Below are 18,013 nucleotides of genomic sequence, written 5' to 3' on the forward strand. Positions count from 1 at the left end.
GGTTGTATCCGACTGAGCCTGGCTCTTTCCACCAGCAGCTGTGAGCTCCAGAGCTGCAGCGAGCACAGAGAGGTGACTGATGCCTGCCCAAAAAGTAGATAGAGTTGTTACACTAAGCTCTTTGAAATTCACTTAAGAGGTCTGAGAGGTATGTGGCACAGTGTGGTATGATAGCTAGTCCTGTGGCTGCCATAACGTTTGAGCACCGTGTGATGACAGCATTCTTTGAATCTGTTTTCTGTCTGATTGTCCTCCTAGTAGTGACCACCACCACCCCGTCTCCAGGTGTGAGTCACGCCAGGCGCTGCAACGAATCCGAGAAGGCCCACTGCGTCAACGGAGGAGACTGTTACTTCATACATGGTATTAACCAGCTGTCCTGCAAGTAAGTCGGTTGCTCGGTCGCCCCCCGTCCCCTCAGTCATCGATGTGTAGTTGCTTCCCCGTCTCTCCTGCCTCCCTCTCTCTCTCTGTCTCCGTCTCTCTGGTCTCAGACACTGTGTCGCTGGTCACTGCACCGCCTTGTCTTCTGTTGCGTGGTTGTACCCTCCCCACATACACGCATCTGCGGCCCACTGCAGCCACTCACTACGCATTGTGTCCATCGGCATATTTACAGTTTTCAACACGTTTTTATATAAAGCAGACGGCTCAAACAGATCAGAACTTGGACATTATGTCCGCATGCATTCAAACCGGTTGTATCTTGCTCCCAAGCGGATCACTTGAGTTTACAGTGAGTGAAGTTTGCTTGTGACTGCTCACCTCAGAAAATGCTTCTGGTTCCTGAAAGTCATGAAAATAATGGGAAGAAATGCAAAGGTGTAAGAAAATATACAATATACAAACCTGGTGCCTTGAATTCCACCTGTTAGCAATATGCTGGTAGAATCCAATGGAAACGATTAGCACTGACCTGCATATGTACAGTATTGCTCAGAGGAACTTCACAAGCATGAACAGTTTAAGAGGACATCCCGCTGACGTAGTATATTAGCTGCTGCCTCTGTTGTCGGTCACTCTGTTGGCATGTACGAAATGCTTTGCATGCTGAGGGCAGCGAGTAAAGCACAGAGGACAGGGGAGAAGACACTCAAACACATAGAGTGATTTGGATTGTCCTGAAGTTTATTACTAGTGCAGTGCCAGTTCTCAGCATGTCCGTTTGGTGCGTGTCCATATTGCACCAAATTCAACACTGCATGTCATTGGAACCCCATCAATGCACCCGCCAAGTGTGAAACAGATCTGATGGACTGGAGGTATGTGAGGGACAGACAGACAGACAGACAGACAGACAGTTTTATTTGTTTATAGTTAGATTCAGCTATCAGTGAGGCTGCACACTCAAATCTGTTTTGTTTTACTTATTCATTGTCACTCACAACCGTCTGTCATTAGCCACTGTTAGCAGCTATAATAGATACATTAACCATAATCACAGTATTGCATATTCGTAATAGCTTGCAGAAAATATTGACTAGTAATAAGTCTGACAGTATTGCCTGTTGGGATCTGGCAGGAGCGTGTTATTAGCAAGTATGAAAATGAAATGTAATAAAGATTATCAACATATATTACCAATAACGGGTCAATACCCTGGGATCAGGGACCAATAACCAAACTGTGGACAAAGTCTTAAAATTGGTGTTCACTCAGAGTGTCAATAGTCAAAATACTAGTCCACACTCACAGAAAACTGCTCTTTAAAATATAACAGAGTTTATTTGTCTCTAACAATAATATTATAAACCAACAAACTATAAAATTACAAGCATACTACCTGTTATTTAAAAGCGCAATAAGACACACAATGGAGGCCACACTTACACGCCAAGTGTGTATGAAAGCACAGCCTCTATGTGTGAGTATGTGTACGTGTGTGTGGGTCAGTTTAAAGAAGAACAAGGAGAAGGAAACACTCAAAACAAGGCAGAACCTCAACTTGAACCAAATCTCACACATAGGTGAGATTTTAACATCTGATGGGGTTGGTATGGTTTAAACCAGTTTAGGCTTTCGAAATTACATGTAGGCCTCTTTCTGTGTTTTTTGCCTGTGTGATTCTATTTGAATACTCTGAACACATTTAACCGGTGATGGCTTCTGTAGACGGATAATGTGAGTAAGACACACACACACACACACACACAACTCAGGTCTGATGAACATTAGTCTTCTAAATATTTCCTCCTTTTCTCTGTGACTTTCCGTCACCATGTTTTGTGGTGTCCCAGTAGGGAGGAAACAGGACGAGACGCTTCACAAACTGATGGTCACGTTCATGGCAAGCTGGATCTGAAATGTAGTAATAAAACAACTGCGTTGACGCAGACTAGGAGCGGTGAACACGGTTCACTGCGTGCTAAGTATCTACTGTCGTCCTCCTTCTTCTCCTTTTATGAAATAAACTGTTATCATAAAATGCATCACTTCCTGTGAGTGGGAGGATTTTGTTTTTCAGGAAAGAGCTACCAGACTAGTAGGTGTTTAGAACAGCAAGTGCAAAAAACTGGATTTCAGATGAATCACTGCTGTGTTATATCAACTTATTACTAAGACAAATTAGACACTGGCTACAACATAGAGGCAAGTAGGAAATTGCATCAAATTAGCAATTATCTGGTAACATTGCTCATCTTTGGTACACATTGAATGGCACAATATGCCAATGACTGTATGCTCAATGCAGTGTTTCTTAAATACAAACTGTATTTGCAACCAAAGCGTTGTATGAAGCTAAGCTAAGAAAAAAGCCTTTGTTTTTTCACAGAAATGTATATTTTCTGAACTGGAGCTTGTAATCTTTCAGTTCCAACTTGCCATACATACAGGATAATTTTGTAGATGTGTATCAAAGTCTTCCCCCTGATGTTGGATAACAGATGGCGTGTATAGGCGTGCATAATCAAGAGCTTTGTGGTGTGATGCTTCATATACAATTGAATGTATCTGCTAGAAATCCATCCTTAGATCCTTCTGCTGCCTGTTCCAGATCTACACTCTTTGTTTCTTCATTTCCATTTCTCTCTCTTTATATATATACATATATATATACATATATATATACATATATATATATATATATATATATATACATCCCTTGCTTCCCCTCCTCACTCTCTCTCCCCCGGCCTTTCTCACTATCTCTCATCTGATATACATACCTTCCGGTCATCGCTGAAGGATAAATCATTTTTTTCATGATGCTGACAAGCAGAAAAACTTAGTTCGAGAGGGTGCATATAGACGTTATGAGATGCGTATATAGCAATTTAGGAGTACAAAATGGTAGGATTTTCCCAACCTCCATGTGTGTGATTGTTCTAAATACAAAAACGCTGCATTTTCAAGAAGCTACAGCCGGCTAGCAAGGTAGCAGCGGACCAGCCAGCAGTTTCCAGAGAGTTACTGTTGCTTCTCAGCTTTGTCATTCTTTGTTGGCCTGTCTGTTTGGGCCAGTGGATAACAGGATGTAAATAAGACCGCTGTCATCTGTCTGCCCGGCTTGTTCACTTCAGAGATATGTAGACCCCCACTCACACTCACACGCCAAGCCACTCACCGTTCTGCACAACAGCTGTGAATCGGTGCACTGCAACAGCACTGACAGGCGGCAAAAAACTGTTACTATCCCTGAAATTTGAGGTGGTATTTGCAAGCTCTTTTGTGGCGACCATGGAAACGTATAATCTCCTCTTCCCTGAAGGGGAAAGTAATGCTGTACTGCAAAATGGAGTCTGTAGGTTAAAGTGGAGGACGGCACATATACAGAAAGGCACCCTGGCTGAAACAGAGAGTGGAGGTTAAAGTGGAGATCAGTACATACAAACATGCCCCCCGGCGAGCTGCTCGGTATGTCTTGCTTACTCAATCTTCCTTTCAACCTGTGTTAAAGCGTTCTGTGTAGAGTGGCAGATAGCTCTGATTCTGATTGATCTGAACTTTGTTGCTAAGCTCTAGTCTGGCAGCCAGCCGTAAACATTAGCCCATGTATTCCCAGCTATAGGTTGAAAATGGCAAATTCCCCATTTGAATCAATAAAGTTAATTTAATCTAGTCTTATCTACAAATGCCATGAGTTCAGGCTGGTATTGATGCCTGGACATAATGTCATAATGTTCACGGCTGTCTGTGTGTGTGTGTGTGTGTGTGTGTGTGTGTTTGTGGGGGGCTCTTAAATTCGATCTGCGTATGTTGAATGTAACAAAAGGAATCACAGGCTTTGCTTTCATTCAGATGGTTGTAACAAAAGGTGTGCTGGCTTTCCTTCCCCTCTGTGCTCGTTCTCAGGGCTGAAAGAACATAAGGGAAGGGGAGCATGGGCAGGTAAAAAAAAAAGGGAAATGAGAGGCAGAGAGAGAGAGAGAAAGAAAAGAGGCGAAGGAGAAAAAATAAATGATATACAGTAAAAAAACTCTGCCGGCGTAGGGCTGCCTCTGCTCCGAGTGTCTCCCACCTCTCTCTCTCTGCTCTATTTATAACTCTATGGGAAATTGCTGAGTGGGCTCTTCCGAGGGTTTTTGCTGTAATTGATTCAAAATGCAAGTTGTCTCTTTAGTGGTGAGAAAGAGGAGAAAAGGATCCCCAGTCAGTTATACGGAGAGTATATACATGGGGGTAGACGGGGTTCGTTGCTTTATAAACCGGATGAATTTGGTGACCTGCTACTAAATCACTGTAATAAATACAACATGGCTATTAGAGGCAGAGAGCCTCTGCTATCCTATAATGACTGTAATGGGGCCACACCCATGATATCATAGCACTGTGGGTCATCAATTGCTGTGATTCATCTTCAGTATAATGTGCACTGCAGTTGGACCACGTTTTCTTTAACATGCCTATTTGACTGCAGTAAACACTGATCTACTATCACTTATGGCAATAACGAGATTAAATCAATTATGCCTGGCTGGGTAAAAGCCATCACACTCATCATTACACATAATTCAAGACATTTCAGAATTTGGAGCACTCTCTCAAAAATATTTTTCTCAAGGACATCAATTGAAATGAGGTCCTGTCGATTTTCATTCTACAGCGCTGATAAGAAAGTCGTACTAAGCATCAAAAGTAACACAAATAACAATCATTTGGACCATGTATACGTATCAATTCACCAGTGACTGTGATGCAGCAAGGAGCCTCCTTGTTGGTTTCAGTGTTGTGAGTGTGATGGCTGTTGCATGAATATGAATCATATTCAGCCCGTGGTGTCGCTGACAGCTCGCCACCCATCCAGAAACAAAAACACCACATTCTGCAGCTGCATGTAAACTGTTGCTGTTATTTATGCCCAAGAAATACCCAAACCTATTCCAACCATTTTCACGCTCACACACTGTGGAGGGCTCGGTGTGTGTGTGTGTGTGTGTCACTCTTAGACTTCTACTCTTGTGAAAACCAGTTAAATTATACACAATTTTTGCATTTGTCGGCATTTTGACAAATCCTCATTCTGTGAGGCTTAGACTACAGGGTTCATTTAGGGATTTGTTGTCGTGACGAGTTTGAGATGGGTTACCAGGCTATCACGCACAAACACAGCATTACACAAAGCAACGATCGGTGTTTTCATTTCAGCTGCACTCTCCCGAACCACTGCATGTGCATGATGTAACAGGGCACACCGCTTTGATTTCCTGCTGGGTGTTTGCACCGCAAGCTTCATTAAACCTTGACCTGAAAATACGCTGACCTCTAAAAGGCACATTCAACGGCACTCTGACTGCTTATCAGAGCTCTAACCACAGCTGTGACTCTATCGTGTTGATGAAGCCATGAGAATAGCAGAACATATCCAGGAGGTCAGTGACACAGTACGTCTGTTTACATAATCCCTTATCCCGTCCACATTTTGTGCGTTAATACGGTCGTTGATTTTGCACATTTTTCATGTCCAATATAATGCATTTAAAGCTGCTTTGACGCTGCTCCGATATTTATAGTGACAGTGGATGAAATGAGTACAGGTTTGTATGTGTAATGGGGGTTGCTCTTAGTCAATGCTTCCTCCCCTATATGGGAGTATCAGACAGTGATATTCAACTCTGTTCTGGTCCAGTCTGAGTGTTGGGATCTGACTATATGGCTTCGACATGTGCTGTGGAACAAAGAGAGTCAGGCCTTGCCTTTTGCAAGCAAAGGTTTCATCCTGATTGTAGTTTGATGAGCACCAAACCCCAACTCTGAAGAAATTCACATTAGGGTGTGAGTTTCCTCCCCGAAATGCCACACTGCTCTCATTGGACGAGAGCAGGGATGCCGAGGCGGGACCTCCGGTAAGACGATCTTGCTCCCCCAAAAACTATGCATTCCTGAAGGTACCTGAAAGCAGCGCTGCAATCTAATTGGCCGAGAGTCAAGACACCCCAGGACCCCTGTGGTTCAGCCACCGTTCTACAAAACAACCTGCAACCCCCACCTCAATGCTTTTTCCCTTCGACCTCCGTCGAGCTAGGGAGCACACCAACGTTGTTTCCCTTTTCAACCAAATCCTAGGTCTAACAGTTTATATTCGCTGGCCGAATTCACCAAACTGTCTATTTTATCTTTGTTCGTATCCACGAAGCGAACCCCTTTTTAGTCCTGCAGAAGTGAAGAAGCAAGACTTCTTCAGAGAGAGAGAGAGAGAACTTCCACTCTCCACCAAGCGCCTCGCTTGCTCCGGCCATAAGGACGCGAACGTCCCTCATCCAGACGAAGCGATTCTCTATCACCGAGAGAACACCTCCCGCGGCCCGCAGCCGCACTGCCTGAGCCCACCGAAGCTCAGAAGAACCCCCCTTAATCACCATGATTGCATCGTACCGTAAGGCGAAATAGAGTCTGGGCAGAGTTAGAGAGAGTTCATTTGTGTTTATTTTATCTTGTTTGTGTGCTTAAAGTACTGTTCAATTTTATAACGTGGTATACGCTTTATGATCACCGACACTGGCGATCCCTGAAATTGCTAGTGTTGTGTAGAAGTTACCGTGTATTCTATGCTACCGTGATTCGTGTCGAGACAGCCGCAGTGAGGTCGAAGTTGCTTCTCATCAGTTCAGGAGGTCAGAACCGCCGGCTGAGACAAAGAGTCGCGGTTCTTGCTCCCCTGGCTGAGAGAGCAATCTTCCGTACTCCAGCGCGGCGCAGAGGATCTTAATCTTTTGTTTTGTTTCATTTTGTTTTGTTCCTTTCCCTTCTCTTTTACTAATCCACACACACATATAGCTTTGAGCTAATGTAGCTACGTGCTAAACGGCTACCGGCACTTATAGACGCCAGGTCTCCTGTTGGCTATCCGCCATTTTGACTCCGCGCATGAGAGACGTCACCACGTCCCAACCACGTCATACGTCGCTGAGCTGTTCCCTCGCTCCTCCTCCTTACGCACACACACACACACACTCCCTCCTCTTTTCAATCGTCTGTTGATTTTAGATAGCGTGCTCATGAATGTATAGTTGTTAATAGTTTAGATATTAGTTGACTAGATCATTAGTATTGGAACGTAATAAACTCTGTTATATTTTAAAGAGCAGCTGTCTGTGATTACTGTGTGCATGTGTATTGTGATGATAGCTGTATATGTGGTCTGTGCTCGAACTTAAACCTTCACTTTCACTCTGAATGTGTAATAGTACTCAGACTATTGACATTGCGAGTGAACACTAATTATGAGACTTAGTTTATTGTTTGGTTATTGGTCCCTGTTCGCAGGGTGGTGCCCCATTATTATTAATAATTGTTACTGACATTAATAATTCTATTGATGTCAAGAATTTAGTTTCTTAGATGCTGATAACCCAAACACGCTCCTTTACGTTCCCAACATATTGGTGCCCCCTTTTTGAGGCTATGTTATTCCCAACATGAGTGTAGATTGACTATCATGCAGATCCCGGCCGCCTGAGTGAACAGTGTGTGTGCGTGTGTGTGTGACTATATATTTTGTAATGGTCATTTGACCATGCCTGACAAAGTGAAATGTCGAAATGTTGCTCAATTGAATATAAGTGCAGGGAGTGTGCAGATCTGTTTTGTTTTATTTTGTTTTCTGATCCAGCACTTGTGACGAACCCACAGAACAATGTCAGAGTGCAGTTTCCCCCAGCTCGACAGAACTTTACAATTTCTTCAGGCTCTTTGTTTGGGTTTCATGGCCCAAAACGTTAATGTTTTGGTTCACACTCGCAGCTCTCGTCGGCCTTTATTTCAGCAAAAGCAAAAAGCTGTTTTCAGTGAAAAAGCCTGTGCGCTTCCTGCTGCCAAACAGCAGACAGACAAAGTTAAAGATGAAGAAAGGTGTACAAGAATCCGGCCGTACCATGTGTATCGTGATACAGGGGTTACGATTCAACATACTGCGATACTGTCAGCAAGAGGATATAATGTGATTTTTAAAATCTAATTATAGGAAAACTATCTTAGTATAAAGAACACAACGCATGTCATCTTTTTTTATGCAGTCAGAACAGTGGGATCTGCATTCGCATTCATCACAGTCCCTGTAATATCCAACATCACAGCACTACCTTTTGTGCTTCTTTGCATGTAAACTATTGATTCAAAATCGATAGTTTCTTTTTTAAAGAATCAATAACAGTATTACAAAACATAGCGATTCTCATGTGTATTGATATTTTCTCACACCTCTACCCCACACTCCATAACGCCGGACTTAAATTAAAGACATCATGAGAACATGCATGTATTGAGGAGAATTTAATAGGGTATGAAGAACCCATTCATTCATTTGAACATATCCTCCTCACCCAACATACAGATCTTCTCTCCTCTTACTTTGCTTCTGCTTTGTGAGACTCACAGCACGTGCATCGCGTCCCTCTCCCGCTCTCTGATCGCTCATATGTTAGACTTTACATGGAGATGACATCATGTGTTTTTGTTTTACAAATATTAAACGTATAAACTGAGCTTGTCTGACATATTACAGTTTTTACAGACATGATTTATGCTTTATTTAAACATTTTCCTTTGCTTGGCGTTTCTATTTCATCATGGTTTTAGTCAGGGCTTAAGAAACGGATGCAACGAATGAGAGTCCAGAATTAGGTTAGGCAGTCGTGAGTGTGTTTCCATGTGCTTGCGTGCATCAGTGTTTGTGCGTGAAAGGGGGGGTCGGAGGCCGACGGCCGTTCAATTGACCCCTCCTACTTCCTGCGCCACCATCACATGACCCTCGTGACTGTGATGATGTCTTAACTGTAGCGGTGATGTCATATTGATGGCGGTGATGTCACGGTATGCAGGTCATCTCTCTCTCTGTAGTTGGTGGATTGTGCTGTTTCTAATCCCTCATCTCTCTGCTCTCTTATGTCTCCCTCCTCCCCTTCCTCTCTCTCTCTCTCCCCCTTCTCACGATCTGTCTTCGTGTACTTCTCCTCTCTTTCCTCCTGTTTGACCCCCTCTCTTCCCTCTGTATCTTAACCCCCCTCCCCCTCCCCCCTGTGTCTTGTTTTCCCTCCATCAGGTGTCCCAATGACTATACGGGGGACCGCTGTCAAAACTCCGTCATGGCAGATTTCTACAGTATGTCCATTTGCTCTTGTCTGTCTCCTTCTCACTGAGATGCTGCATGCTACATCGAAGGGGTTGGATGGAGGGAGCGCTCTGTGTGTATGTTTGTGTATGTGTGTGTTTGAAAACCTGCTCTTGTTTTTCATGTACGTTAACATGTGTGTGTATGTGTGTGTGATTTGCATGCCTCTGTGTCCACCCCTTCCTCTCCCTGTCTTCCCTGGTTCTTCCGTGGTGCTACTCGGGTCACCAGAGACAAACAGTCGAGATATTTTATAAGCACGTTACGTGTTTACATTGTGCCTACTCCTACATTTTAAAAGTTCTGTATTGTTAAGCTGTGAATTGCACACACAATACTTCTGTTGCAGCTTGATCCAGAGAGCTGCACAAAGAGAAACGGAGGAGACAGAGAATTAACACGATTCTAAATAAATGCAGGAGGTTGTTTGATTTTATTGGAACACTTTGTCCCTTTTCTTTGTATATGGTCCATCGGTGCTGTTTAGAGCTTTAGCAGTAAAAAAAAGAAACCATCAAGGCTAAACTATGTGGATGTAAACTATTAATACACTGCTGACAGCTCTCACTCTATGCTGTGCCTGTCTTTTAAACAAAGAGAGAAATCTTTCATTGATTTTAGCTTTTGGAGTAGGAGCACGACTGAGAATTGAAGGCTTTAAATGGAGAACAATGCAAGTCCTTCTGACATTGTTCTGAACAGCCGCCAGTCATTACTAGAAGCTATCCAATACCCAAATAATTTGGCAGGCGAATGAGGATGGGATTTAGAGTTAGAATACGGTCAACATTTCAAGTCTTAATGTGATGAGATCTGAAAACATCACATACGGATATATCCTTCTGAGATACCCTTTGTGATATTGATTTTCATATAAGCGGAGATTCTTGATATCATATCAGTGGAATCTGAAATGAATTAGGATAAATCATACAGTAATGAATGTGATATCCTGTTGTTTTCTCTCTGAGCATCCATGGATCATCTGATGAAATCTTGCATTATGGCATGTGGCTAAATGTCGCCTGAACTGTCCGAGGGTTGACTTCTAATATGTTCAAAATGGTGTCACACGTTTTGCTTCTCATCACAGAGTAATTGAATTAAAAGAGTAGTTTGACATTTTTGTGAAATGCTCTTATTGTGTGTTGCAAATGAAACATCAGCCAGGAAAGATTCACTGCAAAAACCCAGAACCTCACCAGGTTTATTTGTCTAATTACTAAACACTTAATATAAGACACAATCCGCTCTAAACATTACTGTGAGATATAGAGACTTGTTTTTAGGCAAGGCATCTTGAATATCTTATTAAATGAAGAAATACTTCTTTTGAGTGTTACAGGCTTAACATGACACACAACACTTCCTGATACTAGAGAAATAAAGCTCGACCAGCTAACTTTGAGATCTCTTTTTATGTTTAAAGGCCTAAACATTGTATCTTATTTTCAAGAAATCTTACGAATTTTCACTTGGCAGATTTTTTATTTTTATTTTTTTTACTTACTACAAGCAAAAACACCTTGTATTCAGTGTTTTAAACTTATTTATGAAGTGGTCTTTTTTAATGTTTGGCTTAGCTTAGCATTAAGACTGAAAACCGGGGGAGAAGGCTAGCCTGGCTCTGTCCAACAGTAACAAAATCCACCAACTAGCACCTCAAAGAAGCAGTGACTTTGTGTATCGTTGATAGCCTGAGGTTACCTCAGGACAGAGCCAGGCTGTGTCCCCCCTGCTTCCAGTCTTTATGCTAAGCTAAGCTAACAGTATCCTGGCTCTAGCTTCATATTTACTGTACAAACACGAGAGTGATATCGATTCTCTGTCAGCAAAGAAAGCACATACACAGATTCTCAAAAATGTCTAGCTAGTCCTTTAAATCATCGGTGTGACAATGGGAGCGTGCTTTGTCACTCTCCTGTGATTGCATGGGCAGTCACACTGAAACACATATCTCAGTATTGGTAGGCAACCAGAGTTCCCAGGACATAAAAAAAAAAAGTTTCAATGATTCCTGTAGGTTTGGCCTTGCTACTTTCATACTGAAAACAAAGTGCTCCTCCCTCCATCGACAGTGTCATGCTGCTGTTACTGGCCCAGCAATCACAGGGAGATAAAACAGGGGGATACAAATGACCCTCTCCTTTTCTCCAGCGTTTACAATGTTGCTCCATGCCACAATTATCTGATGTGGAAGTTTCCACACGGAATAATGTCTAATTTAAACCAAGACCAGGTTTCACATCATAAGAAATCACACTGTATGTAATGTCTGCTTATTTTGACCCCTTCACCCAAGCCTTGTCTACATGCTGAAATCTGTCTGTGTGCTTTTATTTTTGCATTGCGGCGCTCTCTCTGTCAGTTGAAGCGACGCTCTCTGCTGTTTTGGATCCATGTTGTTTTTGTTGTCTGCCTGCTTTTCCAGTGGCACAATCATCACGCACTGTCAACATGTAGAGTTATGGTCAGGGTGCACACAAGATTGGCTGGCTTTTGGTATGCGCGTCTCTCTTTACAGCCCGTAATGCATGCAACGCCATGGAAATTGGGAATGTTGAGAAGATTTCTCTGTAAATCATAAATCCTATGAAAGGTTATATTGGCTGTATACGCAGCAGTAGCGGGACAAAGTGCTTTACAAGAGGTATGCTGTAATCAATACAAAGGCACACAATTGCCATTAGTCAAACGAGTTACAGCGCCCGCCCCCATTTGCCGTGCCAGCCTCATCGACTGTACTGTGTTTTTATGTTGCAGAGTAACTCACTGCTTTTTATCTTTTTTATCTTTTTTTTTTTCCTTTTGTCTTGTTTTGTTTCCCTTTTTTTCTGTCTGTTGTTTACTCCAGAAATAAGGTCTAGTAAATATAGCAGTAAGTGATGTGGCTTCCTGTCTTGCTGTCTTTGTCCGTCTGTCTCTGCATGCCGTTTCCTGCCTGGTGGCTTCTCTTTCCCTCTGCCTTTGCTTCATTTTCTCCCTTCGCTTTTGATTTTGTTTGGTTCAGTTTGTTTGTTTTTTTTCCTATCGTTTCTGGGGGTCACAGAGCTGAGGCTGTCTGAGTTGTCTGTCTGTTACTGGACGGTACACATGTCAATCACTAGGATTGACTGCACTAATTAACATATCCTGGTTCAGCGTATATATGAAAATAATATATTTGCTCCAAAGTGGACTTTACACCTGACCCTATCTGTCTCTTTCCTTTTTACCACGACAACTTTCTGCGCTGGCAGAGCTTCTCAGAATTGAATTTATGGGTATGGAACATTATTATTCATTTTGCTGTGCTTAAAGGGTTTGCCAAGATCCTATCACAGTCACACATTACTGTGCCATCTTCTTTCTAAAACCAACAACTGGGTCTCCCTCAACCTGTCCCTCTTTTTCTCCTGCCCACTAACCTGCTTTTAAGACACGTAACCTCCCTTCTCTGCATGCACTCCTCCTACAGTCTGACAAATTTAGACATTTGAGAAAGACATATTAACTGGGAAGGATTCATTAATGAATGAAAGTACTAGAGCGTATTGGGCCTGTTACAAATCAAAGCTGTGTTTATCTGGACGCCGTGTCAGAGCAAAAGCTATACCCTCTTTGTCCAGAAACCAGAGAATGTTTCACCTCTTCGATAAATACAAGTGTCTGGCTCGTCCTCTGGGCTTTGGCAATGTGCATATTGGCTTCAGCGGCCTGTCGAATAAAAACATGCAAGCTGCGAGTATTTTTGCAAAGCGTTGCCAAAAGTGAGCAAAAGGCCTGACCACATAGTCTGTCCTTATTCTTATTATTCTGCCCTTGATTGACTCGGTGTCAGAGTCGAGAGCTTGCCTGTCCTAAATCACGCTTGCCGTTGGCTCCACTGTGCCAGCGAGCACGCCTTCCCATTTCCTTTTGCCTCTCTGTATCAGTACCCGGTGACACACACACAATGCCGGGCCGAGGCTCTCGTAGGCTTGTCAATCCCTACAGAGGCCCTTTATTTAACCCCCCCCCCTCCTTCCCTATCCCCCTTTGCTTCCTCTTCAGTGGCGTGTCTAGAGGTTTTTGAGGCGGGGGGGGGGGGTGGTTGGGGAATAGTGAGATGATGACTTGGGTAAAGGGGAACATTCTTCGATTCAACCCCCGTTTCAATCTGATCTCAGAAATACAATAAATCAATCAATTCAGCTTTCTGATGTATTTTACCGTGTTTACAACCAACGTTCTTCTCAACGATCCACAGCTTGATGAATAGACAGACGGCTAAACATAGAAGTCCCTGTGCCGAGCAGATAGTTTCAGTTTTAGTCTAAAGTGAGAAGAATCATTGAAAGTAACAACAGAAGGTTTATGACATTGAAAAACAATAATTGAGCTTCAGGGGTTTTAATTTGGCCGTAACTAACAGTCCAAGGGCCTGTATAATCCAGTTTTAATTGATAAGGGGACAAAGTCATACCAGTTCCTCCATGGGCCTTTCTCCTGGACACGCCCCTGCTCCCCTCTCAGCCCCCCTTCATCTCCCTCTGTCTACATGTTTCCTCCTGCTCCTTCTTCCTCACCACCTACCCTTTTCTTCTTCAATACCCTCCCTCTTCTCCTCATGTTCTGTTCCCTTTGTTGCTCCTTCTGTCATGGTGTCGCTGCTCTTTCTGTTCTGAGTGTTACACCACGGCAGGCCCAGAAATCTGAATTAACACGAAGACACTGAGATAGCGACGTATTCACACAGCATCACCACAAACCTGTTAGAATGTAATGAGTGTATGTGATGTAGTTCAGTGTAATGCAATCCAAAATCGAGATGTTCCAAAAGGCAAGTTCTTTACTATGACACAAAAGTGAAAAAAACTTAAAATTGGGGTTAGGTTTAGATACAGTCCAGTTAATAAAATAACTTAACACATCCTAAAAATCCTTTTTTGCTGACCTCCAGTGGTTTAACTTCTCGCCTTGCAGCAGTGATGTAGAAGAGTACTCCAGGACCTTGTGACATCACTGTTGGGGATGGTTCCTGGTGCAACAAAGCACACTCCTGACCCCACCCAACCCAACACGATCTCACTCCTAACTCGTCAATTACTGCAGCTTGTTCTGTAGACCTACGGTTTAAGTCACACTGATCATTATATGCAAACGGTCTCTTTTCAAAATGAACTTTAGTTAATGTTAACCTCGGCAGTTAGTTGACAGCCCGGTGTGTCCCATACAGACACTAAAGGGTGCCTTGGTGCGACGGTACAGACGCCGAAGGGCACTGACCAAGCAGCGTTTTTTGACGAGTTGGGAGTGTAAACGGTTTCACCAACTACATTCTAAACCAAGAGGTCAGAGGTGAAACAGGCTCGAAAAGTTCAACCAGAGAGGGCAGCAAAAAGCTGCTTTCAGCTTGCTGTTACCATTTAATGTTTCTTTTTAAAACAAGGGTTAGAGATTAATGATGTTTGCTGTGACAAAAAATAGAAACTCCGCTCACAGTGGGAGGAAACCACTCAGTTTCAAAAAGTAACTTTAGAAATGCCTCACTGTCTTTTTTACCAAAAAGGGGCCTTCAGTATGACTCACCACAGGCTTCAGTGAAACGATAGCATACAAAACATCACCGGTTCATACAAGCACAGGAACATATAAAAATATAAAATGATCATTAATACATATTCACTATATCTTAAATATATAAATTAATTAACGAATGTTAAAATAACATACAAATTGTGACAGTTATAGTTATGGTGAGCTTTGTGAATACTAAAATGTTACACTCTCAGGCCATTGCGGTGTCAACACTTTGAACAAAAAATGCTTTCCTTCTTTTTTGATCCCATCCATCCAGGCATGCATTCAGATCCCCACCAGTGCCATCTGTAGCATTACATCCCCATGGCCATTGTAAATTGACTTGTGTAGGGACAGCAGGAAGTCTGTGTCAGGATGCAGGTTTACAGCTCAGCCTTTCATCCTAGTATTTGTGAGCTTGTATAATTACTCCTGCGTTGTAGTAGTAGCATTGTTTGACTGAAGTACAGTTAAAATTAAAAGGCATGTGACATTGTAGAGCAAGAGTTGTTTCATAGGCAGCACAGGGGACAGGATGGCAGCAGATAATAGGGAGAAAACTGTTTCTGTAGCTACCATCAATGGAGTATCGCTCATGCTGTTTCGTGTGTGTGTGCGTGTGTGTCTGTGTGTGCGCGTGTATTCTTGTCTGTCTTGTGATTGTCTGTCTGCAATGCATGGATGTGTGCGAACATGTGTGTGCGTCTGCGTGTGCGTGTGTTTCTGTCCACAGAGGCCGAGGAGCTCTATCAGAGGCGGGTGCTGACGATCACAGGCATCTGCGTGGCGCTGCTGGTGGTTGGCATCGTTTGTGTGGTGGCCTACTGCAAAACCAAGTATGTGTCTTTTGAAGGGAACATCAATCACTCCCTATTTATGAAAGGCTCCAAACCTTCAAAGTAACCCACTGTAGAAAAAGGAAATGTTTTTTTCTCCTGTGAGTGATATATTATGATATACTGTATTATTAGATGGTTACTGATGCACCACTGTGTCAGGGTGAAGCTCCACCAGCTTATATACAGTTAGCTTTAAGTCAAGTGCTCCAAAGGGTCACAATACAAATCTGAGGTGCCGTGAGATCATAAATGGGGCAGTAAAGAAGGAAAAAAACGATTCTACACACACACACACTTTTAAATTTTTCTCCAATTTTCTTGTTTTTGTGAAACATTGGATAATTTCACAACTTTGGACTTTGTTATTTAAAGGAAATCATCTGAGATGTTTAGAGAGGAAATCACTCTTTGATGGAACTGCTATTAACTCATAGAAATGTGACGGAAGGCCCCAACTACACACAGAGTTTTTTGCAAGAGGTCCCAAGCCCAAAATGGTTGGAACTGCTGACTTAATATTTAATAAAGCATCGTGTTTTATAGATTTTCATGGCATTTTTTAAACCAGCTGCCAATTAGCATTACATTGAAACATTCAAGTAGAGTACCTCAAAATTGAACTTAAGTAAAGTACTTGAGTAAGTGTACTGAGTTACTTTCTACCACTACTGAACAGTGAATAATAGTTGGAATGCTGTTAAGCATTCCAACTATTGTTATCCTGTTTCTCTTTATTCTTCTTATATTTCTTCCGTCCCATCTCTTCTTCTTCTTCATTTTTTAAGCTACAGAAACCGTTCAACTATCAAAATGTTCAGCTCTTTAATGACATTTCTGCTATGACTTTTCATATTTCTATCTCTTATGCTTTATGAATTATTAAACGTTTTGCAATTTTAATTTTGAATGGGATTTCAATGGAGAAAATGTTCAAATCCTCTTAAACTTCTTCAACTTTCAAATCCTTCAACTTCCTCATATTTTCAGCTACAGACACCATTTCAACTTTCAAATGCCACATCATTCAGCTTTTTGATACATTTTAAACTTTTTGAACTGCAGCAATTTAACTTTTATGATTTTTTCACTCCTTTTCTGACTTTATAATGGGTGTGTATTGCGCAGCTTAGAGTGCGTGATGTCACCGCTAGAGTGAAGAGCAGCTTGAGATTCTTGTGAAAAAAAGATTTGTCTTTTCCCACTGTGTCCACAATCTTCACTCTTCATGCATAATCTCTGGATGTAGAAGTAGCTAATATTGTCCTTGTCGTAGACAAATGACTGTGGAATCCCACAGATTTACACATTTGGTACAGAAGCCTGTTATTGAGAGGAAGACCAACTTTCTGCTCCATAGAGACCAATGTTAAATTTTGCTTCAAAAACATCTTCCACAGAACACGGTACCCCATTTCTAGATCGCCAGTTCAGCCACATTTTTTACACTACAGACACAATTTTTACAGGATCTGTTTCTCAAGTCATCCTTCCTCTCATTTATTAATATCGGAGCAATAGGAGCTACAGTTATGGGAGTTTTGAGGATTTGTTTGAGAGGTGTTTGCCTGCTTTATCTCCATGAAAAGGCTGCAAGGACACAGGTGTTTCTGATTAAGCTAATTAGTGATGTTGATAAACACAGACACACACGCACTCCTCTCTCTCTCTGTGTCTCTCTCTCTCTCTCTCTCTCTCTCATACTGTCATTCAGGTCTTAGAGACTTTTAGAGGACCCCCCATTTTAAAATAAAAGCGCACACACATGATTTAGAGATATACGTGATGCAGCTCAGCCAATCAAATATGGGTATTCTGATAAGTTTCCTGATTCGAGTGACATTTACACACACCGCGACACAAGAGGGAGAGACGAGGAAAGACATGGCAGAGCAGGACAACAGTCATGTAAGCTGTAAATGATAAAACATAGGACAATCTCCAAATGAGAAAGATTGCCAGAGAGATCAGAGTCTCTCTCTCTCACTCACTCACTCACTCATCCTCTCTCTCTCTCTCTCTCTCTGTCTGTGTCTCTCTCTCTCATACAGTCATTCAGGTCTTAGAGATTTTAAGAGGACTCCCCCCC

At 42.3% G+C, this 18,013-nt stretch overlaps 1 protein-coding gene across 4 annotated transcripts in view; it reads left to right on the top strand.

Annotated features, from left to right (window-relative positions):
* nrg2b (neuregulin 2b) overlaps positions 1-18,013 on the top strand; it is a 66,016-nt gene that overhangs the window by 28,021 nt on the left and 19,982 nt on the right. Inside the window, exons 4-7 of one of the 4 annotated variants that reach the window (XM_031857648.1) lie at positions 259-385; positions 9,479-9,537; positions 12,787-12,810; positions 15,822-15,924. In XM_031857648.1, the coding sequence (XP_031713508.1) occupies positions 259-385; positions 9,479-9,537; positions 12,787-12,810; positions 15,822-15,924 (313 nt within the window). The remainder of the gene's footprint in view (positions 1-258; positions 386-9,478; positions 9,538-12,786; positions 12,811-15,821; positions 15,925-18,013) is intronic. The other 3 variants (XM_031857649.1, XM_031857651.1, XM_031857652.1) reach the window with 3 other exon arrangements.

This window comes from Anarrhichthys ocellatus, unplaced genomic scaffold, assembly GCF_004355925.1.
Source record: "Anarrhichthys ocellatus isolate YVR2014 unplaced genomic scaffold, GSC_Weel_1.0 scaffold19, whole genome shotgun sequence".
Classification (NCBI taxonomy): Eukaryota; Metazoa; Chordata; class Actinopteri; order Perciformes; family Anarhichadidae; genus Anarrhichthys; species Anarrhichthys ocellatus.